Raw genomic sequence first — 27,926 nt, forward strand, 5'->3', positions numbered from 1 at the left:
GGCCACGCCATGGCTAGAGATGCTATTTATTCGACATCTTCTTTCTCGATCTATGGGCTACACACGGTTTTTCCCGGTGGTTTCCTTTCTTGCCCGGCCGTTTTAATTTCGTGCTATATCATCCACCCCGGCCCGGCCGGCTGCTCCACCTACGGCTCTTGAATTCTCATGGATATATGACAGAGATCAGGTGAGTACGTCCGAGAGTGACACTTAACAGTCCAAGCTGCGGTCTTGTGTGGTATGAACGGAACCTCCTGCAGTAAGATAAGACAAGTACAACTACAACTCCGTCTCCTCATAGTCCTACGGCACGCGCAGCACCTCTCTATAAATCCCGGCGCAGCTGATGTCCAGCCAGCACACGCAGCTGGCACCACACAAAGAACATTTTTAGTTCCCCTCGCTAAATTTTAGCCATATATCAGCATCTATTCCGTTTAGCTGGCCGTGGGCAACCTCTGCGAGGGATGGAGATGGAGTCGACGACTCTTCCTCTGCTGACACCGTACAAGATGGGCGAGTTCAACCTGGCACACAGGTTAGTTATTACTTCTATTATTATAGAGTTATCATTACACATGAACAAAGATTAAAGATGCATGCATTAATTAGGGTTGTGCTGGCGCCGCTGACGAGGTGCCGGGCGTACGGGAACGTGCCGCAGCCGGAGCACATGGCCGTCTACTACTGCCAGCGCGCGACGCCGGGCGGGCTCCTCATCGCCGAGGCCTGCGCCGTGTCGGAGAGCGCGCGCGGGTACCCGGACGTTCCGGGGCTGTGGACCGACCAACAGGTGGAGGCCTGGAAGCCCATCGTCGACGCCGTCCACGCCAGCGGCGCCGTCTTCTTCGCCCAGATCTGGCACACCGGACGAGCCTCCGCCCCAGGTACCGTACCGTCGTCGTGCCCCTGGCTTAGGGCCGGTTCGTTTCTCGGCTGGAACAGCCTACAACTATTTCGGGTCTGAAATTATTCGATATTTTATATTGGGCTGAAAATATTTCGACCCATTTCAGGCCAGGAATGCCTTAACAAACAGGCTCTTAATAAATTTGTTCTTAGTTTTCTCATGGATTCTGGTTGAAATTGGTCGTTTTTCTATGACATTTTCTCATGTTCTCTCCGCTTGCTGGCAACTAAGGATGAAAATAGTCGTAAACAGTCGAAAACGGAATTATAATATAAAAAACGAACGTGGTCCGAAAATCAGAATACTTCGACATTTTAGGAATTAAAGAGTAAAAAAAATAATTCAAAATGGTTGTGAAACCAATTAAAATTAACAATTTTTTATGTTTGACAAAATTCAAAAATGGTATCATAATATAGAAAACGAAAACAATCCTTTCGGAATATTTTAGTTCGCTTTTCATCCTTAGTGGCAACGCATCGTCCACGCATCTTCTGGTGGTCTCTTAGTACTAGTATGCATGGTAACCTCTGAATCTGATGATCGGTTTAATTTTTCGACGACAGAATTCCAACCAAATGGGCAGGCACCGATCTCAAGCACGGACAAGCAAATCCCACCGCAGGTGAGCCATGCCGGCGTCGTCAACACCTTCGCGGTGCCTCGAAGACCGGAAACAGAGGAGATACCACACGTCGTCAACGACTTCCGGATTGCCGCCAGAAACGCCATCAAAGCTGGTAAGTAATAACCAAACCACCGAGCATCCCCAACCGTTTTGCATAATTAGTTTGGCAAATGAGGGAGTTTGCCAAGTCTCAAAAAAATATAGTAAAGATGAAAAGAGAAAATCTCCAATGGTTTGGCATTAATCACTTGGCAAAAAAGAAAATTATGGACACACACAATTTTTTTGCCGAGCTTTTCTCCTCCCAGCGCGTCGGGTGAATGTTCGCGGCAAATTTATTTCCACCGAGGCACTGAGGTCGCGACATTTGTGCATGGCCGCTCGGAGTTTGGTAGCTGGAGTCTTTGCCGGCAAAAACGATCCAAAGGGCATTGATGGAGTACGTGGCGTTGATGGAAGACCGATAGGCAAAAACACAAACAATTAATTGGGAGGGCATCGATGGAGTACCTAACGTTGATGGAAGACCGATGGGCAGTTTGCAGGAAAGTCTGGTGGCGGGATGTCGCCAAACTCGCGCAACCTCAACCCGTAGCCGTACGCGGACTTCGCGCCAGTTTCCCAATGCCAAGTGTGAACAGGCTTGGCATATATGCCAATCCTTCTCCTCTTTTTGCCAAGTTAACAAAATTGCAAAGTCCAAATGCCAAACCGTTGAATAGGTGTTTTTAAGACTTTTTTGCAGATACATGAATGCAAAGTCTATTTGCAAAACGGTTGGGGATGCTCTAAGTAAAATTGTTGACTTGGTAGGGTCATTAAACGAAGGAGTTGCAATGCTGGTAAAAGCGATCCATTAACTCACAACATACCAACCTAATATGTCATTTTAGAACTAAGGCTTTCTTTAGTTCACCCTAAAAATTAAAAACTTTTCAAGATTCCTCGTCACATCGAATCTTGCGGCACATGCATGAGACACTAGATATAGATGAAAATAAAAACTAATTGCACAGTTTACCTGTAAATCGCAAGATGAATCTTTTAAGCATAGTTACTCCATAATTGGACAATGTTTGTCAAATAAAAACGAAAGTTTTCGAAACTAAATAAGGCCTGCGGAATTTCCGCAATGCTTGTGATAAGATTCATGTCAATGCAATGCTGGTAAAAGCGATCCATTAACTCACAACATACCTACCTAGGCCTTGTTTAGTTTCGAAAAAATTTTGGATTTTGTAACTGTAACATTTTCGTTTTTATTTGACAAATATTATCTAAACATGGACTAACTAGGCTCAAAAGAATTATCTCGTGATTTACAAACAAACTGTGCAATTAGTTTTATTTTCGTCTATATCTAATGCTTCATGCATATGCTCCAAGATTTAATGTGACGGAGAATCTTGAAAAGTTTTTGGTTTTCGGGGTGAACTAAACAAGGCCCTAATATGTCATTTTAGAACTAAGCTGGGAAATTTGTAGCAGATTGAAATATTGATGGGGCTGCATCACTCCGGAGTTGAAATGCTGACACCCTATTTACATGTTTAAGGACATTAATGTCATTGTGTGCATCTCTGGTAGTGGAGGCCTATGACCGTGATAATATTCAAGATCAGAAGTTGTAGATGCGATCAATTATTTGGCCAGTTTCAATGGGGAGTTTCATGTCATTGTTTCTAAGACTGCCATGTCATATGAAATGAAATAGAACTTGGATGAAACACCCACTTTCAATGGAGAGTTTCATTTCATAGTTTCATAGGCATTTAATTGCAAGACTCATAGAGAGTTGTAATCGTGCCAAGAGAGTTTCATCTAGATGAAACCAATTTCTTCTCTCTCTCTTCTTAAATACACCGCCATGTCATAAAAAAGTCTATGAGGCAACCTATTCAATGCAAATGAAACTCACATGAAACTCTCATTGAGACCGGCCTTAACACACTCGTACCAAAAATATCATTTGTAGAGCCAAGCATCTGAATTAATTACAAAGGTGGTTACTCACAACTTGTGTGAGTGATTCTACACCTACTTAAAATTAGCTAGAGTGATAGCTGCATATGATTATTCCACCCACAAGAGCTACAATGATGAGTACACATGGTTCCACCTACCAAAACTAGAGTGATGGGTGAAGGTAATTCCATCTATTAGACCTACAATGATGGGTGCATAAGACTCCACCTACTAGATCTCGAGTGATGTGTCCGTGCCTCTATCTACTAGAGCTAGAGCGATAAATGTGTGACTTCACCTGCTATCTAACTAGATATAGAGCGACTCCACTTAAAAGAATAATGTGATAGGTATGTGACACAAGCAGAGTTTAGTTGTTGCTTAGTAATCCAGCTGCAACAGAAACATCTGCACCTTAATATACTTGCAGTCTGCTAAGAGTTGTTCCTTGAGCTCCAATGGCTCAAGTTATTAAGGGCATTAAAGCCTCGAGTAGCTAGAACTCAGCTACGGAGTCCGTAGCCTTGATCCGTCTTCTCTAATGAGGTTGAACCCTCGCCACAGGCTTGGTTGAGAGAGAGAGAGAGAGGTAGTAGATTATATTGGTAATATCTTTCTTAACCTTAACCAAATGTTTGTTACCATAATATATGGCCATAGGCCTCACCAACCAGAGCAACATGCTCCTTTAATTTAGGAACTATTAATAGAAAGCTATTTCTAATTTCCAACTCAGCCACTAGCGGTAACCACGCCTAGCACGTCCTCGCGTGCACCCACCGTGTGTTCTACGCGCTCCGTGTCATGGCATACGTCACTAGCTCGACAATGCCTAGAATAAGTGCGCCCGACCATGACATCTCTCTCCCCGTCGAGGAGAAGCTCATCCTTGAGCTAGAACTGTGGGTACTTTGTGCAGAATGGCTCGATATCTTCCAAGGTTGCAAATGCTGCTGACTCGCCCTTCCACTGGACAAGAACCTGGTGCACCCCGTGAGCCAGCTGGAAACCTACAACATGTTTCTGGCTTAGGGGCAACAGTGCCATGATGCAGAGGTGGTAGGGGAGGAGGAGTATCCGGCATCAGCCCCTAGAACTTCTTGAGTTGCCCCACGTGGAACACATTGTGAATGCGGTTGCGGGGCGGCAAGGTGAGGCGGACAGCGACGTCATTGATTAGCTCAGTGACGCGGTATGGCCCGAATAAGCATGGCTTGAGCTTGCCGATGACAGCCTGGGGAAGCGAGGACGCCACACGCTGCCATGACAGAGGAGCGCCCAATTGCCCACCTGGTACTCGACATGGTGTTGCACCTTGTTGTAGCGTAGCTTTTGCGTCACTTGAGCTTTTTCTAGCCGGTAGTGAATATCGGCCAGGAACTCATCACGCTCCTCCATGTTGTTGGTGACAGCCGCCACCTCATGTATCCTGGTTCATATAACCGGATGGATGGTGGATCGTGTCCATAGACGACACAGAAGGGCGTGTCCTGTAGCGATGTCTGGTAGGTAGTGTTGAAGACAAACTCTGCCTACGGCAGCCATCTTAGCCACCATCGTGGCCCATCCCCGGTGAGGCACCGTAGGTACATAATGATCACATGGTTGGCAGCCTTCGATTGCCCATCAGAATGAGGATGGAACGTCATTGTCATGTGTAGCTTGGTACCCATCAGACACATGAGCTCACCCCAGAACATCGACATGAAGACTGAGTCCCTGTCTGACACCATAGACTAGGTCATGTCGTGTAGTCATATGATCTCGGTGAAGAATACCTGAGCGACGGACTCGGTGGAGTATGGATGCGCCAGTAAAATGAAATGGCAATACTTATTGAACCTGTCCACCAGGGTGAGTATGGTCTTGCCATGGACGCGTATGATGGACTTGCCACAGATGCGTGGAAGCGCTTCAACGAAGTCAAGGGCAATATTTGTCCAAACCCCGTGAGGCACCAGTAGAGGAAACTGGAGGCTAGCCGAATGCCAGTGCTCGGACTTGTATTGCTACAGACGACGCACATGCACACCAAGTCCTAGACTAGCCACTTCATGTTCGGAAAGTGAAAGTCATGTCACAGATAGTGTAGCATACATTGAACCCCCTTGTGTCTGTCCTTGTGGACAGCCACCATGATCTTGTGGAGCAACGGAGAGGTTCATGGTATGTATAGTCGCACGACAAACCGGATCATGCCATCTATGACTGACCTAGGCGCCCTACGAGAGCCGGCGCTAATGTCCTCGGAAAGAGCAATGAGAGCCAGGTCGGTTTGCTGTGCTTAGAAGAGGCAGTCAATGGAGTCGAAGCTGTGGGGGTATAAACCCCTATACCCTTACGGCCAGACTTCAGCCAGGAAGCTCGGCCCACTACGAGACGAGTTCAAGGCTTGATCAGACAGCCCGGAGTTTCGCGCAAGGAAACAAGACGTGGAGATCAAGCAGGATTCTAGTCGGTTAGAATAGGAATTGATATCGAATTATCTATGGCAATTGTAACCGACTAGGATTAGTTTCTAGATCTGTAACCCTGTCCTCCAGACTATATAAGGAGGGGCAAGGGACCCCCCTAGGACATCATATTCTCTCAACACAAATCAATACAACCAGACGCAGGACGTAGGTATTACGCCAACTCGGCGGCCGAACCTGGATAAAAAGCTTGTCCGTGTCTTGCGTCACATCGAGTTCGTAGTTTGCGCACCGTCTACCGATAAACTACTACCGTGGGTATACCCCAAGGTAGACTGCCGACCAGCTTTCGTCGACAGTGGCGCGCCAGGTAGGGGGTGTGCGTGCAACTTTTCCGGCGAACAAGATGGTCACGATCCCAGCTTCCGCGACCGTGCCCGAAGGCCTCACATTCACCGTCGGCCAGATCACGTGGACGACGTGCAGCGGCGGCTTCGCGACCACGGTTCCGAAAGAGATCCAGATCCAATCTGAGATCACGCCGTCTCCGACCACACGCATGACGGCACCAAGCTCCCGACCACCGTTCCCACTCTACAAGGGAAAGGAGATCGACTGCTCGGACCTCCTCCAAGCGCTCGATCGCGCTGACTCCAAGCTACTCGAAGTCTCCCAACTAATAGATGGAGTTCTGCGCCGGCCCGACCAAGCTGCTCGAGCGGATTTTTCGAAATCCCGCCGGCCAACTCGTGTCGCCACACACGAACGGCTGGGAACGTCCCTGACGATAACCTCAACCCCCTCAGGACGATCCGTCGAGCTCAAAAAGGAAGACTATCCTCGCGGCCTGAACAACTCGGCCTCTGTTTACTCACAGCATGTCCAATCCGTTTTCAGCAAAGCGGGCTGGTCGCCGACGAGGAACAATCGCCACCATGTCAACATGGTGACAATCCGAGAGCTACGGGACGACCAGGTTTCCAGCACCAACTCAAGCACCGGCTCCGTCCCCACCGAGGTTATAAACACCGAGGACGAGGGCTACGACCTGGATTTTCCTTCACACCCTCCGGGTTTCGACCGATTCCCGATATTCCCCCCCCGGCGAGGGGATATCGTGTTCAATGTCAGCGCCGACGAACCAGCTGTTGACGGAGAAACAGATGACTAGAGGCAACTCCGCGAACAGCGTAATGCCGATCGCGCCCGACGGCGTGCGGACGAGCAACAACAGATGCCACCAAGTAACCTCAACGATGCCTTTGACATGGTCGGGGACCAGCCGGTCTACAAAACACCAAGCGCCAACGTGGCTGTCGCCATGGCCAACCTGGATCGGCTTCCTGACACCCCCGAGTGCCAGGGAGTCCGGACCAGCATCCGAGCACACCTGATCGCCGCAATGGGACAGACAGCCACTCTGCTCAAGAGAGTCCAGGACGTCTCTTATACGGAAGCCGCCTCCGACCAGACTAATCGTAGCCGGGCCTCACCCAGCAGGCGTCACCGCAACCGCTCCCCCGACAACCGTCGAGGGGACTCACGGCGCGACGATGGTGGTCGGGACGCCGATTGCCGCCGCCAGCAGAACCGCGTACGCGGCCAAGAAGAAGAAGATCAACACAGGGATCTCCGCCACAACATCCCTCCCAAAGATGCCCGGGACCGCATCAACAGGCGCGCCGTAGAGAGAGCAGTCCACGAAAACCTGCGCCGCATCGAGTACGATGCGACCCACGGTCCTCCGGGCCTAAGGCAGTTCTCCTCACACCTCCGCCAGGTCGTGTGGCCCCGCAATTTTAAGCTCGAAAAACTTAAAAAATACGACGGCAAGGAAAATCCAGAGAACTGGATCACTCTCTATGAAATCGCCGTCCGATCAGCGGCAGGAGATGAGCACGTCATGGCTAACTACTTCCCCGTAGTCCTCGACCAGGCTGGTCATCAGTGGCTTCTCGGCTTGCCCGAGGACTCCTTCGACTCTTGGGAAGAGTTACGACAGGCTTTCATCGACAACTTCATCGCCACATGCGAGCAGCCCGGAAACAAGTATGACCTTGAAAGGATAAGAGACAGGAAGAATGAACCTCTGCGCGATTACATCCGACGATTCTCGGATATGCGCCTCAAAATCCCGAAGATTTCTCATGACGAGGCCATATCAGCCTTTATCAAGGGCTTGCGTTTCCATGAAGCGCTGAGGAACAAGCTGTTGCGTAAGCGCCCATCAACGGTAGCAGAGCTCCTCGCCACGGCTAAAAATTACACCGATGCTGATGACGCAGAAAAACTAATCCGAGACGACGCGAGAGGCCCCGACCAGCCTTCTCGGCGAGATGACGGTCGTGGTCGCTACGACAACAGAAATCACCGCCGCTCCGACAACCGCGATCACCGAGAGGGTTGGGATCGGCGGCGCGACAGCCGTGACGACTTCAGAGGAAAGCGCCCTCGTGAATACGACCACGAAGTAAATACGGTCAAACGTCCCAACGGACGACGGGACTACCAAGACGACTACAACAAAACGTTGAAGGGACCGTGCCAGCTACACCCAAAGTCTAACCATACCATGGAAGAGTGCCGCGTCCTCAAAAGTATCTATACACGGCGGGCCGCCCAAGAGGACTCCGCCAAGAAAAATAACAAACGCGACGGGCACGACCACGAAGATGAGGATGAGGACCAAGACAGGGACCCCCGACACCAATACGTCAGCCCCACCGACGTGGTCCACTCCATTTTCGGGGGCAAGGTCTCCACTGAGTCCAAGCGAGAAAGAAAGCTGTTAAAGAGAGTCTGCCTCAACATAGACAGCACGGACGGGCTGATCGCAGATCCGAAATTTCCCGCCTGGTCCCACAGGGAGATCTCGTTCAGCAGGAAGGACCAGTGGGCCGCTATCCCAGAGCCGGGACGTTTCCCACTGATTCTTGATCCCTGCATCAATAGCATCAGATTCGAGCGCGTGCTCGTGGACGGGGGAAGCTCCATCGACATCCTTTTCCGCAACAGCCTCCCCGCCCTCAAGATATCACCGGCACAACTAAAACCTTACGACGCCCAATTCTGGGGGGTTTTGCCAGGTCAAAGTTCGGTGCCCCTCGGACAGATAACATTGCCTGTCCAATTCGGCACACCCGATCACTTCCGGACGGAGTTCATCAACTTTGTAGTCGCGGATTTCGACGGGACCTACCACGCCATACTGGGCCGCCCATCGCTGACAAAGTTCATGGCAGTCCCGCACTACTCATACCTAGTCCTTAAGATGCCCACGGAGAAGGGTGTCCTAACCATCAGAGGCAACGTCTACACTGCGTACACCTGCGAAGAAGAAAGCTTCAAGATCACCGAGGCAATTGACCTCTCAATCCGCATGGCGGAAACAGCAAACCAAGCCGCACAGCTGCCTCCCGACCAGCTCCGATTACCTGAGCAGGAGACAGCCAGAAAGAATTCGAAATCCAAGGAGCACAAAGAAGTGCAGCTGGTCGAAGGCAACCCCGAGAAGACAGCCCTCATCGGGGCTAACCTGGATCCAAAATAGGAAGACGCGCTCGTCAGGTTTCTAAGGGACAACGTGAGCGTTTTCGCATGGAAACCCGCAGACATGCCCGGTGTCCCACGAAACCTGATCGAGCACTCCTTAAACGTCTCGAAGACCGCAAGACCAATCAAGCAAAAACTGCGACGGTTCGCTCGTGACAAAAAGGAGGCTATTAGGACAGAAATAACACGGCTTCTAGCAGCCGGATTCATAAAAGAAGTGTATCATCCCGATTGGCTCGCCAATCCGGTTCTTGTACGCAAAAAGAATAACGAATGGAGAATGTGCGTTGATTACACCGATCTCAACAAACACTGTCCTAAAGATCCTTTTGGTCTTCCTCGCATCGACGAGGTGGTCGACTCAACGGCCGGATGCGAACTCCTCTCCTTTCTAGATTGCTACTCTGGTTATCACCAGATCTCGTTAAAGGAAGAAGATCAGATCAAAACATCCTTCATCACACCCTTCGGCGCATACTGTTACACTACCATGTCTTTCGGACTTAAAAACGCTGGGGCCACTTATCAAAGGGCCATCCAGCAATGCCTCCACGACGAGATTCGCGATGACCTCGTCGAGGCCTATGTGGACGACGTGGTTGTAACAACAAGGGACGCGAGCACCCTAATCGACAATTTAGACCGAACCTTCAAGGCACTCAATAGGTACAAGTGGAAGCTCAACCCCAAGAAATGCATTTTCGGCGTTCCTTCCGGTCTACTGCTCGGCAACGTCGTCAGTCGCGACGGCATACGACCAAACCCTTCAAAAGTCAAAGCCGTACTCGACATGCGACCACCGAAGAACGTCAAGGATATTCAGAAGCTAACCGGATGCATGGCCGCCCTCAGTCGTTTCATCTCAAGGCTGGGAGAAAAAGGCCTCCCTTTCTTCAAACTACTGAAAGCGTCAGAAAAATTCTCTTGGACAGAGGAAGCCGACGCTGCGTTCACTCAGCTTAAGACCTTCCTCACTTCACCGCCTGTCCTCACAGCGCCTCAGCCCAATGAAGACCTACTCCTTTACATTGCTGCAACCGACAGGGTTGTTTCCACGGCAATCGTGGTCGAGCGAGATGAACCAGGTCACGTCTTCAAGGTCCAGAGACCCGTTTACTTCATAAGTGAAGTTTTAAACGAATCCAAGGCCAGGTACCCACAAATACAGAAGCTTATATACGCCATCCTGATAACGTCAAGAAAGCTGAAGCACTACTTCGACGGCCATCGAGTCCTGGTGACAACCAGCTTTCCTCTCGGGGACATCCTGCGCAACAAAGACGCCAATGGCAGAATCGTGAAATGGGCAATGGAATTATGTCCATTTTCCCTAGAGTTCCAGAGTCACACCACCGTCAAGTCTCAAGCCCTGGTCGATTTCATTGCCGAATGGACGGATCTCAACGAGCCTTCCGTTCCAGATGTCTCAGACCACTGGTCAATGTTCTTTGATGGGTCCTTGAACATCAACGGTGCAGGCGCTGGGATATTGTTCGTATCACCCAACAAGGACAAACTCCGCTACGTCCTTCGGATCCTTTTTCCGGCGTCAAACAATGTCGCCGAATACGAAGCATGCTTACATGGCGTACGACTAGCCGTTGAACTGGGGGTCAAGCGCCTCTATGTCTACGGCGACTCCGCTTTGGTCATCAACCAGCTCAACAAGGAGTGGGACGCAACCCACGAGAAGATGGATCTCTACTGCAAAGAAATTCGCAAATGGGAAACTAACTTCTATGGCATAGAGTACATCCACGTGGTCCGGGATAAGAACCAAGCAGCAGATGCGTTGTCAAAGTTAGGCTCGTCTCGGGCCCAAATCCCGCGGGGTATTTTCGTCCAGGACATCCATGAGCCGAGCGTAAGCTCCCCCCTGGTCGACAAGCAACCCACCGAGGCAATGCTCATAGATGACGCCACTCCGACAACCGGTGGGCGTGACTGGCGTATCCAGTTCATCAAATACATCTCAGACGGGACAGGCTTTCAGGACAAAACAGAGAACGAGTGTCTCATCCGACGATCAAAGAACTACATCCTGGTCGACGGAAAACTCATGCGGAAAAACGCAAGCTCCGAAGTACTGCTCAAGTGCATACCCCAAGATGATGGTATCAAGCTCTTGGAGGACATACACGCCGGATCCTGCGGCAACCACGCCGCATCTAGAACGCCGGTCGGAAAGGCTTTCCGAGCAGGTTTTTATTGGCCAACCGCGGTCAGCGACGCAGAAAAACTGGTTCGGCATTGCGAAGGATGTCAGTTTTTCGCTAAGAGGACCCACGTACCTGCCCATGAAATTCAAACCATCCCGTCGTCTTGGCCCTTTGCTTGCTGGGGGCTTGACATGATCGGACCATTTAAACCAGCCCCGGGCAATTTTAAGTTTGTCTTCGTGTTAATCGACAAGTTCTCCAAGTGGATTGAATACATGCCCCTGGTCAAGGCAACCTCCGAGAAGGCTGTGGAGTTCCTCAATCAAATCATACACAGATTCGGCATCCCGAACAGCATAATCACCGACCTGGGCACTCAGTTTACTGGCACCACTTTTTGGGATTTCTGCGATGACAGAGGCATAGTCATAAAATATGTGTCAGTGGCACATCCACGTGCCAACGGTCAAGTTGAACGTGCTAACGGAATGATCGTTGATGCCCTAAAGAAAAGGTTGTACACCGAAAACGACAGAGCACCCGGTCGATGGATGAAAGAATTGCCGGCAGTGGTCTGGGGCCTCCGAACTCAGACCAGTCGAAACACAGGGGTGTCTCCCTACTTCATGGTGTACGGTGCAGAGGCGGTCTTGCCGTCTGACATACACTTCGGATCTCCTAGAATCGAGCACTTCGACCAGGCGACCGCCGACAACGCCAGAGGACTCGAAATCAATTGCATGGAGGAAAAGCGTTTAGTTTCGTGTCTCCGAACAGCAAAATATCTCGCAGCAGTCAGGCGATACTACAACAGGAATGTCAAGGACCGTTCTTTCGTGGTCGGCGATCTGGTGCTTCGATGGAAAACAAGCCAGGAGGGAATGCACAAGCTATCCACTCCCTGGGAAGGACCCTTCGTGGTGACCGAGGTCACACGACCTACGTCCTACAGATTGGCATACCCAGACGGAACACGAGTGCCTAACTCTTGGCACATCGACAAACTGCGACGTTTCTATCCATAAAGATTTTTAATGACTTTCTTTTGTAAGTATCTTATAATTTTTGATAATGAAATTCTCTATTTTTTGGCCCATACCTTGTCACACACAGCACTCGGCAAAACTCCTGCAACGGATGCTCTTAGCGACAACCAAGACAAATACGGTGACACGTCACTCAGATATTCTTACAGCGCTCAAAACAACAGTCATGACAAAAAGCAAACTTTATTACAAACTTTACATACAAAGTTTACAATAAATACCCTGACGGGCAGACACTAGTCTATTCCTACAGACTACTTTATTGGCCTAGCTGCTCGGGCTGACCACCCGCCTGGCCCTGCTGCCCGGACGAAGGGGTCGGGGCCACCGGCGCCTGGCTGGTCGAGACCGCAGGCGTCGACCGCCCATCTCCCGCAACGGACGCGCCCGACAACTCCCTGGCCGACCTATCTGAGCTCGGCTGGTCTGGAGGAGTGGCCGTTCCGCACAGATTGATGTCGCCGATCACTGTCGACGACAAGTCCAGCAGACTACCCCGAAGTTCGTCCGCTTCCTGTGGGCCGACTTCCTTCGGGTACCCCTTCTCCAGCCTGCTCAAGTCGACCAGGGGGTAGTGGGCGCGCACCATGCTGAGGACGTGCGCGCCGGCAAACTCCCCGGCGTCCTTCACAAACTGCTGGAGCCAGTCCCACGCCCGTTGCGCCTTCTCGACCGGGGCGCGCGGGGCTGGCTCTCTGGGAGCTCAGGACTGATCAGGTCCAGGACCGGGGACACTCCTTTCCAGATCCGGCAACAGTTGACCTTCCAGGAGTCCCGGTCCTTGATCAGGTCATCCAGGTGCTTTTTGGTGTTCACCTTGAGCACTGCAAACGAAACGAAACGTTACTCTCGGCATACCAGACAAATAAAGGGGCAGGCAGCAACCAGCAAGGCGGCACCCATTACCAGATAGCTCCCGGTCTTTTCTACCCAATTCCTCTTCTGCTCGCCGCCCGGACTCCAGCGCACCGGCGAGCTGTTGGCTGAGCTGCTCCTTCTCTTGTTGGAGGCTCGCCACCTCCTCCTCCAAATCTGCGTGAATCCTAAACTGGTCAGCAAAGCAAGCTATACAAGCAAGCGAAGCTGCTCGGAGCGTGTGACTAACCTTCTTGCAGCCGGTACTGGTCGGCCAAACGACGAGCGAGGTCGAGACGACGCTCCTTTTCGGCACTTATCTCGACCACCTTCTCCCCGACCTCCGCCCGCAACCGGTCTACCTCCGCGGCAAGGACCTTGTTCTCGGCCACGACGCCTTCTATCTGGTCAAAGCACCGTTTCCGGTACTTCGCCGTTTTCATTACGTCCTACAAAGCAAGCATATAACGACCATGCAAGACAAGGCAAAAGAATGCGCAGCAGCACAAAAAGCCGCTTACCTTGACTTCGTCGACGAGGCGCTTGGCTGCGCGCTCCACCCTGGCGGCCTCTTCGGACTCGGCGAGCTCCTCATGACCGATAAAGTGATCCCCGCGTTGGCGCCACACATACACGTGTTGGCGGCCATCACGGGGACGACCCTCGATCTCTTCCACCTCGTCATCGGAGGCCGCCCGGGTTTCCTCCTCCTGGGCTGCGTCACCCCCGGTGGTGGTCCCAGGCATCACTGGCCCTTGGACCAGACCTGGGGAGCCCGCAGCCGGAGAGGCTCCTGCTCGGGGCGGCGGGGGGACTTCACTCCCCCCGGCAGGAGGAGCGGCCGGAGATTCTCCCTTCCCTGAGGAGTTAGTTGGGGGAGCCTCTCCAGCCCTGGTCGGGCTGCTTGTTGTAGTCGGCGCCGCGCTCGGGAGCCCCTCGGTGCTCCCAGGCGCGACTGCAGCTGTTGGCTGCTCTGTGGTCTGGGGGGCCGCATCCCCAGAACCGCGGGCAGGCTCGCCCGTTCCCTGGCCGGCAGTTTGGCCAGGGTCGACATCCGATGCCGCACTACAGGAACAAAAGTTTTTAAAAAAAAGAGGAGTCCAAAATACGTAAGTCGAACACTTACAGGTCTGACCGACGGTGGGTCGCGGTGAACCTCCTCCTCGCCCGGCCGATCGGCACCTGTGCCCCCATCTCGACAACCTGCGGGGCAGCGGCGCCGCTGGCCACTCGATCAGTGGCGACCGACGCAGTGTCCGGGCGGCTCCGAGGCCGTCGGACCAACGACGGCGCAGCCTCCTCGTCGTCGTCGTCGTCGTCGACGATCCGCACGAGCCGACGACGCTTCGGTGCTTGGCTGCTCTCCGCCGGTAGATCTGCCGGCAGCTCCGGTGTCGGCAAGGGATCTGCCGGCAATGGCCTTTTCCCCGCTACCCTCTCCTCGGAGGTCGGGACGGGGCGGGCTCGGTCTTCCTCACTGCTGGTGTAATGAGTACACCGAGCAGCGTCCTCCTCTGGCGGGACCTCTCCCGCAGGATTTTCCATCCCCGGCGCCAGTGATACATACACTGCGCACCGGTCGACATCACCGACCTGCAAAAGCAACAGAGATGAGTCAACTGCAGACGATATACGAATGATCAAACAGAATCTGCTACATACCTTTGGTGCTGGTCGTCCTAACTTGAAGGCTTGCACCCGATCACTGCCACGGATGAAGCCCCCATCCGCGAAGTTAAACAGCTCGTTCAACAGCTGTTGTACCTCCGCTTTCTCCAAGATCTCCGACCGCATCCTGGTCGGGTCTGCGCTTCCGGCATACTCGTACGCCGAGTGCACCCTCTTCTGGCAGGGCATCACCCGGCGGCAAATGAAGTTGCCGACCACGCCAAGCCCGTCTAGGCGCGACCAGTCGATCAGCTTCATGAGATCCGCCACTGGACCGTCGAACTCCGGGCGGTCGGTCCAGCTCGTCCTCTTCTCGGGAATGTATCCCACGTCGCAGAACGTGGAGCTGCCCGGTTCCTCCCTGACGTAGAACCACTTCCTGTACCATTCGGTCAAGGAAGTGTTCCATGGGCAGTGCAGGTAGCGGTTCTTCATCCCATCACGAAGGTTGAGGTATACTCCACCTGCAACCTTGGAGCCTCCAACTGCTCCCTTCTTCCTCAAGCAGAAAAGGTACCGGAAAAGATCGAAGTGCGGCTCTATGCCAACATAGGCCTCGCACAGGTGGATGAAGGTGGAAATAAGGAGAATTGAGTTCGGGTGCAGATTGCAAATCCCGATCTCATAGTACAAAAGAAGACCTTGAAGAAAAGGATGAACAGGAACACCAAAGCCTCTCTTAACGAAATCTTCAAAAACGACGATCTCACCGGCGCGAGGGTCGGGGTAGCTCTCCCCCTCCGGTGCCCTCCAGCCGCCGAGCTCTGCGCCGTGCAGAAGCCCCATATCGACGAGGTCACCAAGAGATTTTGTAGTGCTGCGAGACTTCTTCCACTCCTTGGCCATCAGTTCGGCCCTCTTCCTGGAGTCGCTCTTCGCCATTAGAGGTGCGAATGTGGGCTGGAGTTAGGATGATGCAGGAGATTGGAGAAGATGAGAGCGGAAGGTTTGAAGGCAATGGCAGGCGAAGCGGTACAGAGCTGAAAGTGTGAGGTGCACCCCCTCCATTGTGTCATGCTAGGATAGCACGTCAGCCATGGCGTTCGCGACACTCGGCTTATAGTTGATGGAGAAGTCAAAGCCCAGCAGCTTGCCCACCCATTGTTGTTGTGGAATGGTGGCCAAGCACTGGTCCAGCAAGTACTTCAAGCTATAGTGGTCCATCTTGACGATGAAACGGTGGCCCCAGAGGTATGGCCTCTAGTGGCATACGATGTGGACCAGCCCGATGAGCTCCCGTTCATACGCGGCGACTGTACAATGGTGGGGTGCGACGGGTCGGCTAAAGAGGGCGATTGGGTGGCCGTCTTGAATGAGCACCACCCCAAAGCCATGAGACGAGGCGTCACACTCAACGACAAATGTCTTGGTGAAGTCCGGCATGGCGAGGATGGGTGCCAAGGTGAACGCAACCTTGAGCACACCAAAAGACAGCGACCACCTCGTCGTTCTAGGAGAAGCCATCCTTCTTGAGGAGGGTTGTTCGTGGTGCTATGACCGAGCTGTAGTTGTCAACGAACTTGTGGTAGTAGCCTGCCAAGCCAAGGAAGCTGCACACCGCTCGCGCCAAGCGAGGAACCGGCCAGTCGTGAATGGCCTACACCTTGGCCAGATCCATGGCTACACTTACCTTTGATATGATGTGGCCGAGGTAGGAGATGGAAGTTAGGCTGAACACACACTTGGAGCACTTGCCAAAGAGGCAGTGGTGGCGCAACTAAGTGAGGACGACGCGTAGATGATGAAGATGGTCTGCCCAAGACTTGCTATATATCAAGATGTCGTCAAAGAAAACAGGCACAAAGCGACATAAGAATGGGTGGAGTACATCATTCATGAGAGCCTAGAATGTTGTTGGGGCATTGCACAGCCCGAACGACATAACCAGGAACTCGTAGAGGCTGTTGTGGGTGCGAAACATCATCTTGTGGATGTCCTTCGACCTCACGCGCACCTAATGGTACTCGAGGCACAAGTCAAGCTTGGAGAAGAACTGGGTGTCATGGAGCTCGTCGACGACCGAACTCGGGAATGTGTCCTTCACTATGAGGGCATTCAGCGCACGGTAGTCGACGTAGAACCACCATGACCCTTCTAGCTTCTTGATGAGGACAGGGGATGAAAACGCCAAGTCACTATGGCAGACAATTCCCTACTCAATCATGGTGGTGCACTTCCACTCAAGTTCATCTTTGTGGGCCATGGGGTACCGATACCGCCGCATAGTCATCGATGCCCCATCAGGCTTGAGGACGATGTGGTGGTCATGGGCATGCACTGGAGGCAGTCCCTTTGACTCGACAAAGACGTCATCGATGGAGGCAAGTAGCCCCTCTAGGAGGAGGGATTCATCAGCTGTGGCGGCATGGAGGCCCAGCGCAGTAGGCGGTGCCATGCCACACCAACAGATGGTGCGCCCGTCCTGCTAGAACATCATGGTGCAGGCGATGAGATTCCAGACGATGGGCTCCAACGTGGCCATCTAGTGCGTGTCGAGGACCATGTCATACCCAGTTAGGGGCATCATGAAGAGGTCGACATGGAAAGCTATGTTATCGATGAGGATCGGGGCTTGTCGAATCACACCAAGGTAGGAGACGCGCTCATTATTTTCCACTGTCGTCGTAGGCCTTCGGTGCAACTCAATGGGTAGGCCCGTGCGCCTAGCAGCCAACTCCCTGATGAAACTATGGATGGAGACTGTGTCAACGAGCGTCATGAAGAACATGGCAGGCAAGAGAACATAGAGCTGGATGGTGTTGCAGACGAGGACCCCAACAATCGTGTGCAGGGATAAAACCGGGGCCTCCGTGTCCCCGGTCGTGGCGTCCTCGGCGGTGGCGATGTCAACGAGCTCGAAGAGGGGGCCGCACAAAGGGGCAGTCCATACTGCAGGTGGAGTAGCTCCTTGAAGCAGCGCCACAACGGGGTGCCCTCATCCATTTGGACTTGGATGTACCACACTGCGCTCCCTCCTTGAGGTTGTAGGGTGCCATCCACACTTTCTCCTCTTATATGATCCACTACTAGTGGAAGTACGACTTGCAGTGGTTGATGAAGATGAGTGAGTCCGACTTGTCGTCGTACCGCAGGAAGTCCATCCTCTAGAACTTCAACGGCTAGTCTTGGTGATGCTCACCAGAAGGCAGCTTGTGGCTCGACGAGGAGGAATAGTCCGATGTGAGTGCAGCAATCGCCTTGGCATTGGCCACCAGTGCCTTGGCGTTGGATTCGGCGGTGGCCTACAGGGTGGTGACGGCTTTGGCGAGGGCCTCGACGGTGGCCTTGAGGTCGCCGTTGTCACCCATGGTGGAGGAACAAGATGTGACGGAGGACGAGGCTGGAGACGGCAGCATGGCGGCTGGTGGTGGGGATGTGGGGGCAGCGGCGGTTGGAGAAGTGGAGCGAGGCGGCGAGGATCGACGAGACCGTGATACCACGTTGTCAAAGACGTTAAACCCTCGGGTAGCTTGACCTCGGCTACGGAATTTGTAGCCTTGATCCGTCTTCTCCGGTGAGGTTGAACCCTCGCCGCATGCTTGGTTTAGAGAGAGTGGTAGGAGATTAAATTGGTAATATCTTTTAACCTTAACCAAATGTCTGCTACGAGAATATATGGCCATCGGCCTCACCAACCAGAGCAACATGCTCCTTTAGTTTAGAAACTATTAATAGAAAGCTATTTCTAATTTATAACTCAGCCAATAGCGGTGACCACGCCTAGCATGTCCACGTGCGTGCCCACCGCACGTTCCGCGCGCTCGGCGTTGCGGCGTAAGTCACGGGCTCGGCGGCGCGTGGAATAATAGTGCACCCGACCATGACACAAATAATCTAAGGTCCATTTGGCACAGCTCCTCCAGCGGCTTTCAGAAGCCGTTTTGAGCTGTTTTGTGCCAAATGGGATAAAATAGAATGACTCCACCAACGAAGTTCGTAAAAACATACTCTCATAGAGCTTCTGGGGTGTGAAGAGGTAAAAATAGTGGCTTCTCCTTGTTTCACCTCATCCTACGTGGCGTTCTATGAGAGCACATTTTAAGAAAAGAGCTGTTTTGCCAAACGGTTTACCAAATTGATTCCATCGATAGAGTTATTCATGAAGCTGAAGCCCAAAAAACAGCTTCATTGATGAAGTCAAGCCGTGCCAAGCGGGATCTAAATTCTCCTTATTATAATCATTAATCGAACGCTAGATATCCACATATTAATTTAAAACGACGAGAGCTACAACCCTGAGATCTATCTATTCCAATTTCTGCGACTTTAATGGTTTTGTACCCTAACTGATCTAGATGCTCGAAAAGAGTATTTTCCTTTGTCTATATTCGAGAGAATTACCATGCAAACAGAATCGAATTATACTTAATAAGTTAAACTATTTGGCTTGGAATTTGACATTACACCACTTTTCAAAGTTTACATATAAGCCTACCTTAAATTCATATAAATCACTATTTTATATTTTTATTTTGCAACTCGTAACATGCTCTTCAACACGCTCTCATATGATAGAATTGCAACACTTAAGTATCTCTCTCGTATAGCTGATAATAATACACAAATATAATCTAATACAACTAGATTAGGTTAATTATTATGTGTATAAATTATGATTATTAAAATGAGTTCAATTCCAACAGTCCAAACCCTCACGTAAAATCACATAACTAATCAATCTTGTGACAGATATATATCTCTGGCATGGACTTACACTATAGCCTAAACTGATAGAAGTATAAATCAGAGTATACTCTTACTTAGTGACTAGGAAAGTACCAAGAAAATTCCATAGTTATGGTGGAATCAGTGAAGGCTAAAAGACGAATGTACAGTGAGTATATCTCCAAATTCTAGAATGACACAAGAGCTGGGTTATACCAAATAATTGATCTCCGCCTTTGTCTAAAAGTCTCTAGTAGTGGACAAGGCTAAAACCTCCTAGCTCTGCCTCAAGATATAAGATATTTTGAATGTATTCAAGGTTACATATAAAATTTATGGATCTACAAAAGTCAAAACAATTTATAACTTGAAACCGTTAGGTAATATACATATCTATTGAGGGAAGTTAGGTAATATATATAGATGCCTTATAGTACATTCCTTTGAAAGCAAAGATCGTTTTGACCATGAGTTACAGTTATTTTTTTTAATGTGCCAGGTGTTAATAATCTTCACTACAAATTAGAAGTTACAATAAATCACAATAAATACTTATATTTATGACGGAGCAACTACTACATGCATTTTGCAGGGAGTAATTAATAAAAAAAATTACTAACAGTTGACCTACTCTTGTGACTAAAAAGGCTTTGACGGAGTGGAGATCCACGCGGCAAACGGGTACCTGTTCGACCAGTTCATGAAGGACAGCACCAATGACCGTGACGATGCCTACGGGGGCAGCCTGGAGAACCGATGCCGTTTCACCGCCGAGGTGACGGCAGCTGTGGCGGCTGAGGTCGGCGGTGACCGGCTGGGCGTGCGCCTCTCTCCGTTCGCCGACTACATGGACTGCCATGACTCTGATCCAGAGGCGCTTGGGCTTCATGTCATCGACAAGACGCTGAACCCGCTCGGCGTGCTCTACTGCCACATGGTAGAGGCAAGGATGCGGGTGAACCCAGAGGACGGCAACAAAATGACCCTCCAGCAGATGCTACTGCCGTTCAGGAGGGCGTTTCGGGTGACGTTCATAGCTAGCGGAGGATACGACCGTGAGGAAGGCAACGCCGCCATCGCCCATGGTTATGCCGACCTGATCGCGTACGGCCGGATGTTCCTGGCCAACCCGGATCTTCCGGCGCGTTTTGCCAAGAAGGCCGCGCTGAACAAGTATGACAGGAGCACCTTCTACACCTCGGATCCTGTGGTTGGCTACACTGATTACCCATTCCTCGATCAATTCTAGATGATTGGCATGTTCCCTGCTGATTTAGAGCCAGGTTTTTAGGGTACAGCATGTGTAGTATAGTAATCATGATATGTCTGTATTTTCTGTATTTTGTTTGTGCCCAAGACACTGAATAACCCGGAAAGGAGATTGCTTATCATGCACGATAACCCGTATTGAGTTGTATCTACCAATATGTTTACCCTAAAAGATTAATTGCAGCCACCATACATCGATGGTGCCAATGAAGGTGTACGAGTGGGCCGTGTCGCCATGGATGGTGCGGGTGCTGCTGTGCCTTAAGGAGGCCGGCGTTGATTACGAGGTCGTACCCATGAGCAGGTCCGCAGGTGACCATCGCCGAGCATGCCCCCAGGGGTGAGTATGTCTGTGTCTGTGTAATTCTGGAAAAAAAATTGTATGTATGTTATCCGTGGATGCGTCCCCTTAGCTTGTCACCAGAATTTTGCACTGGTCTGGATCGTCATGGTTAATCTATCTGTTGAGCACTTCAACTGTATATTTTTTTTTTGAAACATAAACGGGGGGAGAGCTTCCCCACCTTCTCATTCCAAATGTACACTCCCCGGGGCACCGGGGCGTGGAGAAAAGTTTATGATACAGCTACGGATGTACAAGTTCCAGGCTAACAAGTCGTATAGGAGGTTTGGGGGAAGGCGCTTACGCCAGGTTACAAGGTCATCACTGACCCGTGTCAGTACAACCCGACGCAGAAGGTTTCATTACGAAAAATATGCCCATTACGAGCTTCCCAGATACGCCATAAGATGGTTAAGAGGACGAAAGGCCAAAGCGTCCTGGACAGTCCTGATGGAGTGGTTGCTGTCCAGACATCTTCATCGGAGAGCCGCACAATTTGGGGCATGCAAATGGTGTTCCAGATCGCAGCACTTTCCCGGCAAACGAAGAAGACATGTTCCCTGCTTTCAGTTTGAGCAGAACAGCGCTCGCAGGTCTCGGTGTCGACAGAGTGCTTCGCAAACAGGTTTACTCTTGTGCTTAGACGGTTCTTGAAGTACAGCCAGGCGAAGACTTTAACTTTGTTGGGCAGCCTTGTCTCCCAAATACGGACACCATGTATGTCGTTGACATTTCCTGAGGAGTCCAAGGCAGTATATGCAGCTCTTGTTGAGTATGGACGCCCAGTAAGCTTCAGAACGCGGACGTCGTGTGCCCCGTCCAAATTGATTTCCTGCAACACATCAAGAAGGCTGCCCAGCTGGATGCTAGCAGCATTAGTGAGCCGGGGGCGAAGACGCAAATCAAAACCACTCAGGAAAACCTGTTGCACCGAAATGTTAGGGAAGGTGGTGTGGGAGAAGAGGGCAGCATGGGTGGAACAGAGAGGCCCCTCCGGGAGCCAGTGGTCATACCAAAAAGAGGTGGTTGTGCCATTGTGAACCTCAACACGAGTGATAGATCGATAGGTGTTTAGCTCATCATTAATAATTCGCCACAGAAAACCGGTGGAGCTTTGGGGGTGGGCATCAAAAGGGGTGGAAGTGGTGAGCAACCAATGTTTCCAATTGGCATCAGCATTACTGAACAGCTTGTCAATGAACTTCATTAGAAGGCAGAAATTTTGCAGTTCAAGGTCTTTGATCCCAAGCCTCCCGTTTTTTTGGCAGCCTGGACAGACTCCCACGCGACTAGGCATTTGGACCCATGGCAACTTTCCTCCCCAGTCCAAAAGAAATCACGACGCCTCTTATCAATAGCCTTGATGACAGTTTTGGGGATGCTGAGAGCAGACATGTAGTGGAGGGGAAGATAGCTAAGGACAGAGTAGCAAAGGGTGAGACGGCCAGCACGGTTGAGGAGGGAGGCACGCCAACCAGAGAGGTATTTGTCAGTGGAGGAAATGAGGGGAAGGCAGTCGGCAACAGACACCTTATGCGGGGTTAGAGGGAGACCACGGTAGGTTTGGGGAAAAGAGGAGACAGTGGCGCCAAAGGTAGCGGCAAGGGCTTGGGCTTGCTCGTCCACGACGGCAATAGGCAGAAACGTGGTCTTGTGGTAGTTGATGGCCAGACCAGTGGCCATTTCAAACAGATGGAGGATGTGTTTGGTAGCAGCAATAGCAGCAGGGGTGGAACGGAGAAAGATGAGCGTGTCGTCGGCGTATTGGAGAACTGGACAGGGGCTATCTTGGAGGATTGGATGGCGGATATCAACAGCAAGAGGATGGTACTGAAGCAGTCTACGAAGCATGTCAGCAACAATAATGAAGAGATAGGGTGAGAGAGGGTCCCCTTGGCGTAATCCTCGTTTGCAGTGGATCCAATTGCCAGGCTCACCATTGAGAAGGACAGCAGTCTTGCTGGTATTAAGAAGGGTGCTAATCCAGTCACACCATTTTTCAGAAAAACCACGGTGGCCCATGATCTTTGAAAGACTATCCCAATCCACACAGTCGAAGGCTTTGTGGAAGTCAAGCTTCAGGACAATGGTGGGGCAGTGTCTCTTGTGACAACAATTTAATAAATCTGCAGCGTAAACAAAGTTATCAGCGATGCATCGCCCACGAACAAAGCCAGTCTAATCAAAGCTGATGAGGGAAGGGATGATCGGTTGGAGTCGGTTCATGAGAACCCTTGAGATGCCTTTAAGAGTTGTGTTCTGGAGAGCAATGGGTCTAAAATCCTGGGGGCGATGGGCCCCATCCTTCTTAGGAAGAAGCACAAGATACGATCTATCGATCCTGGATAAGTCTAGATCGTGGCAGTAGAAGGCACTGAAGAGCTTAGCGATGTCCTCTCTGACGCAGGACCAATTGTGCTTGAAGAACAGAGGGCCGAACCCATCTGGCTCGGGGCTGGCATTGGAATTCATTTGTCGAAAGGCAACCATTATCTCCTCCTGATCAAACTCTCCATCGAGTGTAGTCAGAGAAAGACTGTCCTCAGGGTAGAGTTGCTGGAGGCAAAAGCCCCATCTGATAGGCCTGTTGGCGCCCAACAGGTCTTGATAGAAGTCATGCAGAATGGCCGCTTTTGGTCCATGCCCATGTACTTCTCTATCGTCGTGCTCGATGACCTGGATGTTATTTTTCCGACGCCGCTGGTTGGCGCAAGCATGAAAGAAGCGGGTGTTCTCGTCCCCATCCACCGCTGCTCTTATCTTGGCTCGTTGTTTCCAGAGCAAGAGTTTGGCCCGTGTTGTGCGGCTAAGAACAGTTATAATGACAGATCGCAGGTTGGCTTCCGCGATAGACAGGGACCGATGCTCTTCAATTCTGTCCAGAAGATTGATGACTAGATGACAGTCATTTTCCTGCTGGTTTACATTTAGGTGTTGCTTGTTCCAGAGTTTGAGAGCACGCTTGGTTGCTTTAAGCTTCTCAGCAAGCACACCAGCCGGGTCACTATTCCTTGTCCGACAATGCCAGGCAGAATGAACGGTGTCTCTAAAGTCCGCACGATGGACCCAACAGTTTTCAAAGCGAAAGAGTCTAGCCTTGGGAATGTGAGTGGAGATGTTAAGAATGAGGGGGACATGGTCTGAGGTGCGTCTGGTTAGGGAGGAGATGATAGAGTTAGGAAGAATGGCGTCCCAAGCCAAGTTGATGAAGGCCCGGTCTAGGCGCTCAAGGGTGGGAGTGGAACAATTATTAGACCAAGTGTATTGTCTGTCGATAAGGGGGAGCTCAATCAAGCACATGGAATTTATGCAATCGTTGAAGGCCTCTACTTCCGATTGATGGAAGTTGTCATTGTTCTTTTCGTGAGGATAACAGATCATATTGAAATCTCCAAGAAGCAGCCAGGGAGAGGAGGGGTTAGGGGAGATGGAAGCCAGCTCCTCCAGAAAGGAGGGCCGAAATTCAGGGGAAGAGGGAGCGTAAACGTTTGTGATGAACAAAGAAAGGTCAGAGCTAGTGGTGGAGAGATGAGAGGTGATGGTATGGGGAGTTGATGCAGAGGTGACCAGGGTGAAAGTGGTACTATTCCAAGCAGTTAGAATACCACCAGCACTTCCATTGGAGGAATTATAGGAGAAGCCATGGAGGCGGCGGGGAAGGAAGGAGCGAAGTTTGAAGGGGGAGATGGATTGGAGCTTGGTTTCCTGGAGAAGGACGACATCAGGAAGAGCAGACAGAAGTTCGGCAAGCACATTACCACATTTAATAGAGTCATTGAGGCCTCGAACATTCCAACTACAAAAACTAATGCTTCTATTCATTGATATATACATCTGCACCATACACTGGACGGGGCATCCAAGCAGCCGTCAGATACTTTACATTATTCTTGCAGCAGCGAACACTGCAAACGCTGGGTGCAGGCACATGGGAAGCATCACAGAACACGTAGGGGTGGTACACTGTCTAGAGGTACTACTACAAAAGCCAAAACTGGAGCAGGAGTGCTCGCTACGGGTGTAGTACACTCTATCAACACTTCTGACGTTGGACATATGCATCAGTCTTCTTCAGGCGGTAGTGCCGCCTCACCAGAGATACCCGCAACTTCCTCCTCAGTAGCTCACAAGCTGCAGCAATGTCCCGGAGGGATTCAGTTTTGTCAGAGGAAGAGAAGGTGTCAGAAAAAAGATAAGAGCGAGACAGGGCATTACGGAGACGACGGGACGCACCACTGAAATCAAACTTGGCCTGCTGGACCCGTGCAGCCTTGTCCTTAGGCATCTCGAAGCCGGCTTCCTCCTTCTCCATGAGGCGCACACTCCTCCTCAGAGCACGGGCGGAGTCCTTGGCCCTCTTACGCCTGGCACGCCTCTTCTGTGAGCGGGTCTCATGCACGACGTCGATGTTCAGGTTCAGGTCCGCCAGGTTCAGCATCGCCAGCTCAGAAGCGGCCACATTGTCCGAGCCGTCCTCCAGGTGACCCTCAGACACCGGGTCGACGCCTCCGCTGGCCTCCTCCCCAGGCTCCACCCCCACCGGCAGCGCAGGGACACCGCCAACCCCATACCAAGGAAGGGCTAGTAGTGCCGGGCGCATTGGGTAGGGTGTTGCACGCCTGGTGCGGATTGGGTGAAGAGGCGGAGCGGGAGCAGAGTTCTCCCACTCCAGCACCGTGGTCACCAGGTTCTCAGGGACAGGCGGTAGTTGGGTCGGCGGATTGCCGACGGGGTGATAGTAGGGGGCGCCATGCAGGGCCGGGGCGTTGCCGAAGTCGTAGTCGCCCCAGTCCGGCTCAGGCCCGACATCGATCCACGTGCGAATGGCGTAGAGGTTGGCGAGGCACGCAGGTCCGTTGTGGTTGCGCACGAGAAGCTGGTCCTGGAGCTCCGCGTGGTGGTCCAGGCGAACCACCGCGCGAATGGACGTGAAGTCGCCTGCGTCAAAGCAGGCAGGGTCCAGGCAGCAAACATTGCCCACTGCACTCAGAGCCTCACGTGCCCTGTCCTCATCCCAGTGCTCCAGGGGGAAGTCCACCGCGGCGTAGACACGGTAGAAGGCGTAGAATCGGTTGTCTGCCTCTTCGTGGCGCTCGATGCGGATGCTGTTGCCGTCATGGACAACGGGGCTCATGGCGCCGATCTCGTCCCTCTCCTCCAGCGTGTTGAACACCATGATCCCGGCCCCCCTGGCCGAGGCAGCAAGCTGGAAGGCTAGGGCGCCAGCAGCCTGCTCCATGGCTTGGCGAATGAAGAGGTGCGGGCTGTGCACGGCGTGCTCGAGGTAGACGTAGGCAAAGCACCTAGCCCCCTCGAAATCGCCAATGCCAACGTGAGCCTCGGCCATGGAACGTCTGGGGAAGGTGGAGGACCCCATCTCAGGGCTGGGTGGAGGAGCGAGAGGCGATGAGGGTGGGGTGGAGTACAGAGACATAGCGTTGAAGAGTTTGCAGTGAGAGCTCTTGTGTCCAGACCGAAGGCAGACACAGCATTTTATAGGGTCACGACACTGAGAGACGAGATGATCAGAAGATAAACATCTGTAGCAGATTTTGGTAGATTTTTTCCTTTTGGTTCTAAGAAACAGCTCCGTAAGCGGGCAACGATTTGCATGCATGGCTCTAGCTATTTCCACATTGGCATCGTTGACATCCTTGGGTGGACGTGTCCATTGAAGCTTCACCGGCCGAGCGAGGTGTCCAGCCCCATGGTTACTGGGTACAGTGAAAATGGTTGAGTAAGCACGGCGGTCACCATCACTTGTCAGGTTGGAGCGCTGCAGAGTAGGTTTAGGGGGTAGGCGAGCGGCATCTAGATAGGAGAGAGTAGGGGTACAGGCATTAACAGCCGGTTCAGAGAAAGAATATTTGACTCCTCCCTTGCTTCTGTCGCCGACATTCTCAAAGGATAGGGCAGCTCCATCGAACTCAGTAGTGGCCTCCAGCACAGGTCGAGGCGTCCCGGGAGGGTGCGGGGAGTCCAACTTGGGCCTCCAGTAGGCCATGGAATGGGGCTTTTGGGGTCTAAACTCGTCATGCAAGTTGGGGTCATTGTTAATGGGCCGAGGCCCGCGCTGGGACTTGGGGGCTTTTTGAAATTTGAACTTAAATCCCGCAGAGCGCCGTCTAGCAGAGGCAATGATGTCATAGACAGCAGAACGGCTGTCAGGGTGGAAATGGAAAATAATTCCATCCATGGCGAACACTCCCACCTTGAGGAGATGGAATCGGACGATTTCATTGGCAACGGAGGTAGAGAAGAAGAAAGGAAGGTCGATATGGGTGGAGAAAGATTCCGGGGTCGCAGAACAGGAAGTTGAGGGCTTTGGAAACCTGGCCAGGGGAGGCAGGGGAGGAACCATTCGTCTGGGCAATCCAGAGACGAACGGGGGAAGAAGAGCTGGCCAGAGGCCTAACAATCGGGCAACTAAAAGTTTCCATAAAGTGGTT

General features: G+C 51.7%; 2 protein-coding genes across 3 annotated transcripts; one reads left to right on the forward strand and one right to left on the reverse strand.

Moving 5' to 3' along the window:
- Positions 383 to 21,605, forward strand: LOC8084222 (12-oxophytodienoate reductase 1). The gene is made up of 4 exons (XM_002441981.2): positions 383 to 541; positions 616 to 890; positions 1,480 to 1,653; positions 20,513 to 21,605. Exons 1-4 carry the CDS (start codon positions 471 to 473, stop codon positions 21,112 to 21,114), a joined length of 1,122 nt encoding a protein of 373 aa, XP_002442026.1. The 5' UTR covers positions 383 to 470; the 3' UTR covers positions 21,115 to 21,605.
- On the reverse strand, positions 25,279 to 26,928 carry LOC110429915. 2 transcript variants are annotated; one of them, XM_021446661.1, is made up of 2 exons: positions 25,711 to 26,928; positions 25,279 to 25,608 (listed from the first exon to the last, which is right to left on the reverse strand). In XM_021446661.1, exons 1-2 carry the CDS (start codon positions 26,909 to 26,911, stop codon positions 25,511 to 25,513), a joined length of 1,299 nt encoding a protein of 432 aa, XP_021302336.1. In that variant the 5' UTR covers positions 26,912 to 26,928; the 3' UTR covers positions 25,279 to 25,510. The 2 variants fall into 2 exon arrangements, with proteins under 2 accessions (XP_021302336.1, XP_021302335.1); XM_021446660.1 differs by having other exon boundaries at positions 25,693 to 26,928.

Source organism: Sorghum bicolor, chromosome 8 (genome assembly GCF_000003195.3).
Source record: "Sorghum bicolor cultivar BTx623 chromosome 8, Sorghum_bicolor_NCBIv3, whole genome shotgun sequence".
NCBI classification, from domain to species: Eukaryota; Viridiplantae; Streptophyta; class Magnoliopsida; order Poales; family Poaceae; genus Sorghum; species Sorghum bicolor.

Excerpts from the sequence above, each read along its gene's own strand:
- LOC8084222 (XM_002441981.2), top strand. The coding sequence starts at position 471 with ATGGAGATGGAGTCGACGACTCTTCCTCTGCTGACACCGTACAAGATG. Across the intron at positions 542-615 it reads GAGTTCAACCTGGCACACAG|GGTTGTGCTGGCGCCGCTGA; the intron begins GTTAGTTATTAC and ends TGCATTAATTAG. Across the intron at positions 1,654-20,512 it reads CAGAAACGCCATCAAAGCTG|GCTTTGACGGAGTGGAGATC; the intron begins GTAAGTAATAAC and ends GTGACTAAAAAG.
- LOC110429915 (XM_021446660.1), bottom strand. The coding sequence starts at position 26,911 with ATGTCTCTGTACTCCACCCCACCCTCATCGCCTCTCGCTCCTCCACCC. Across the intron at positions 25,609-25,692 it reads TGGTGCGTCCCGTCGTCTCC|CTTGTGAGCTACTGAGGAGG; the intron begins GTAATGCCCTGT and ends ACATTGCTGCAG.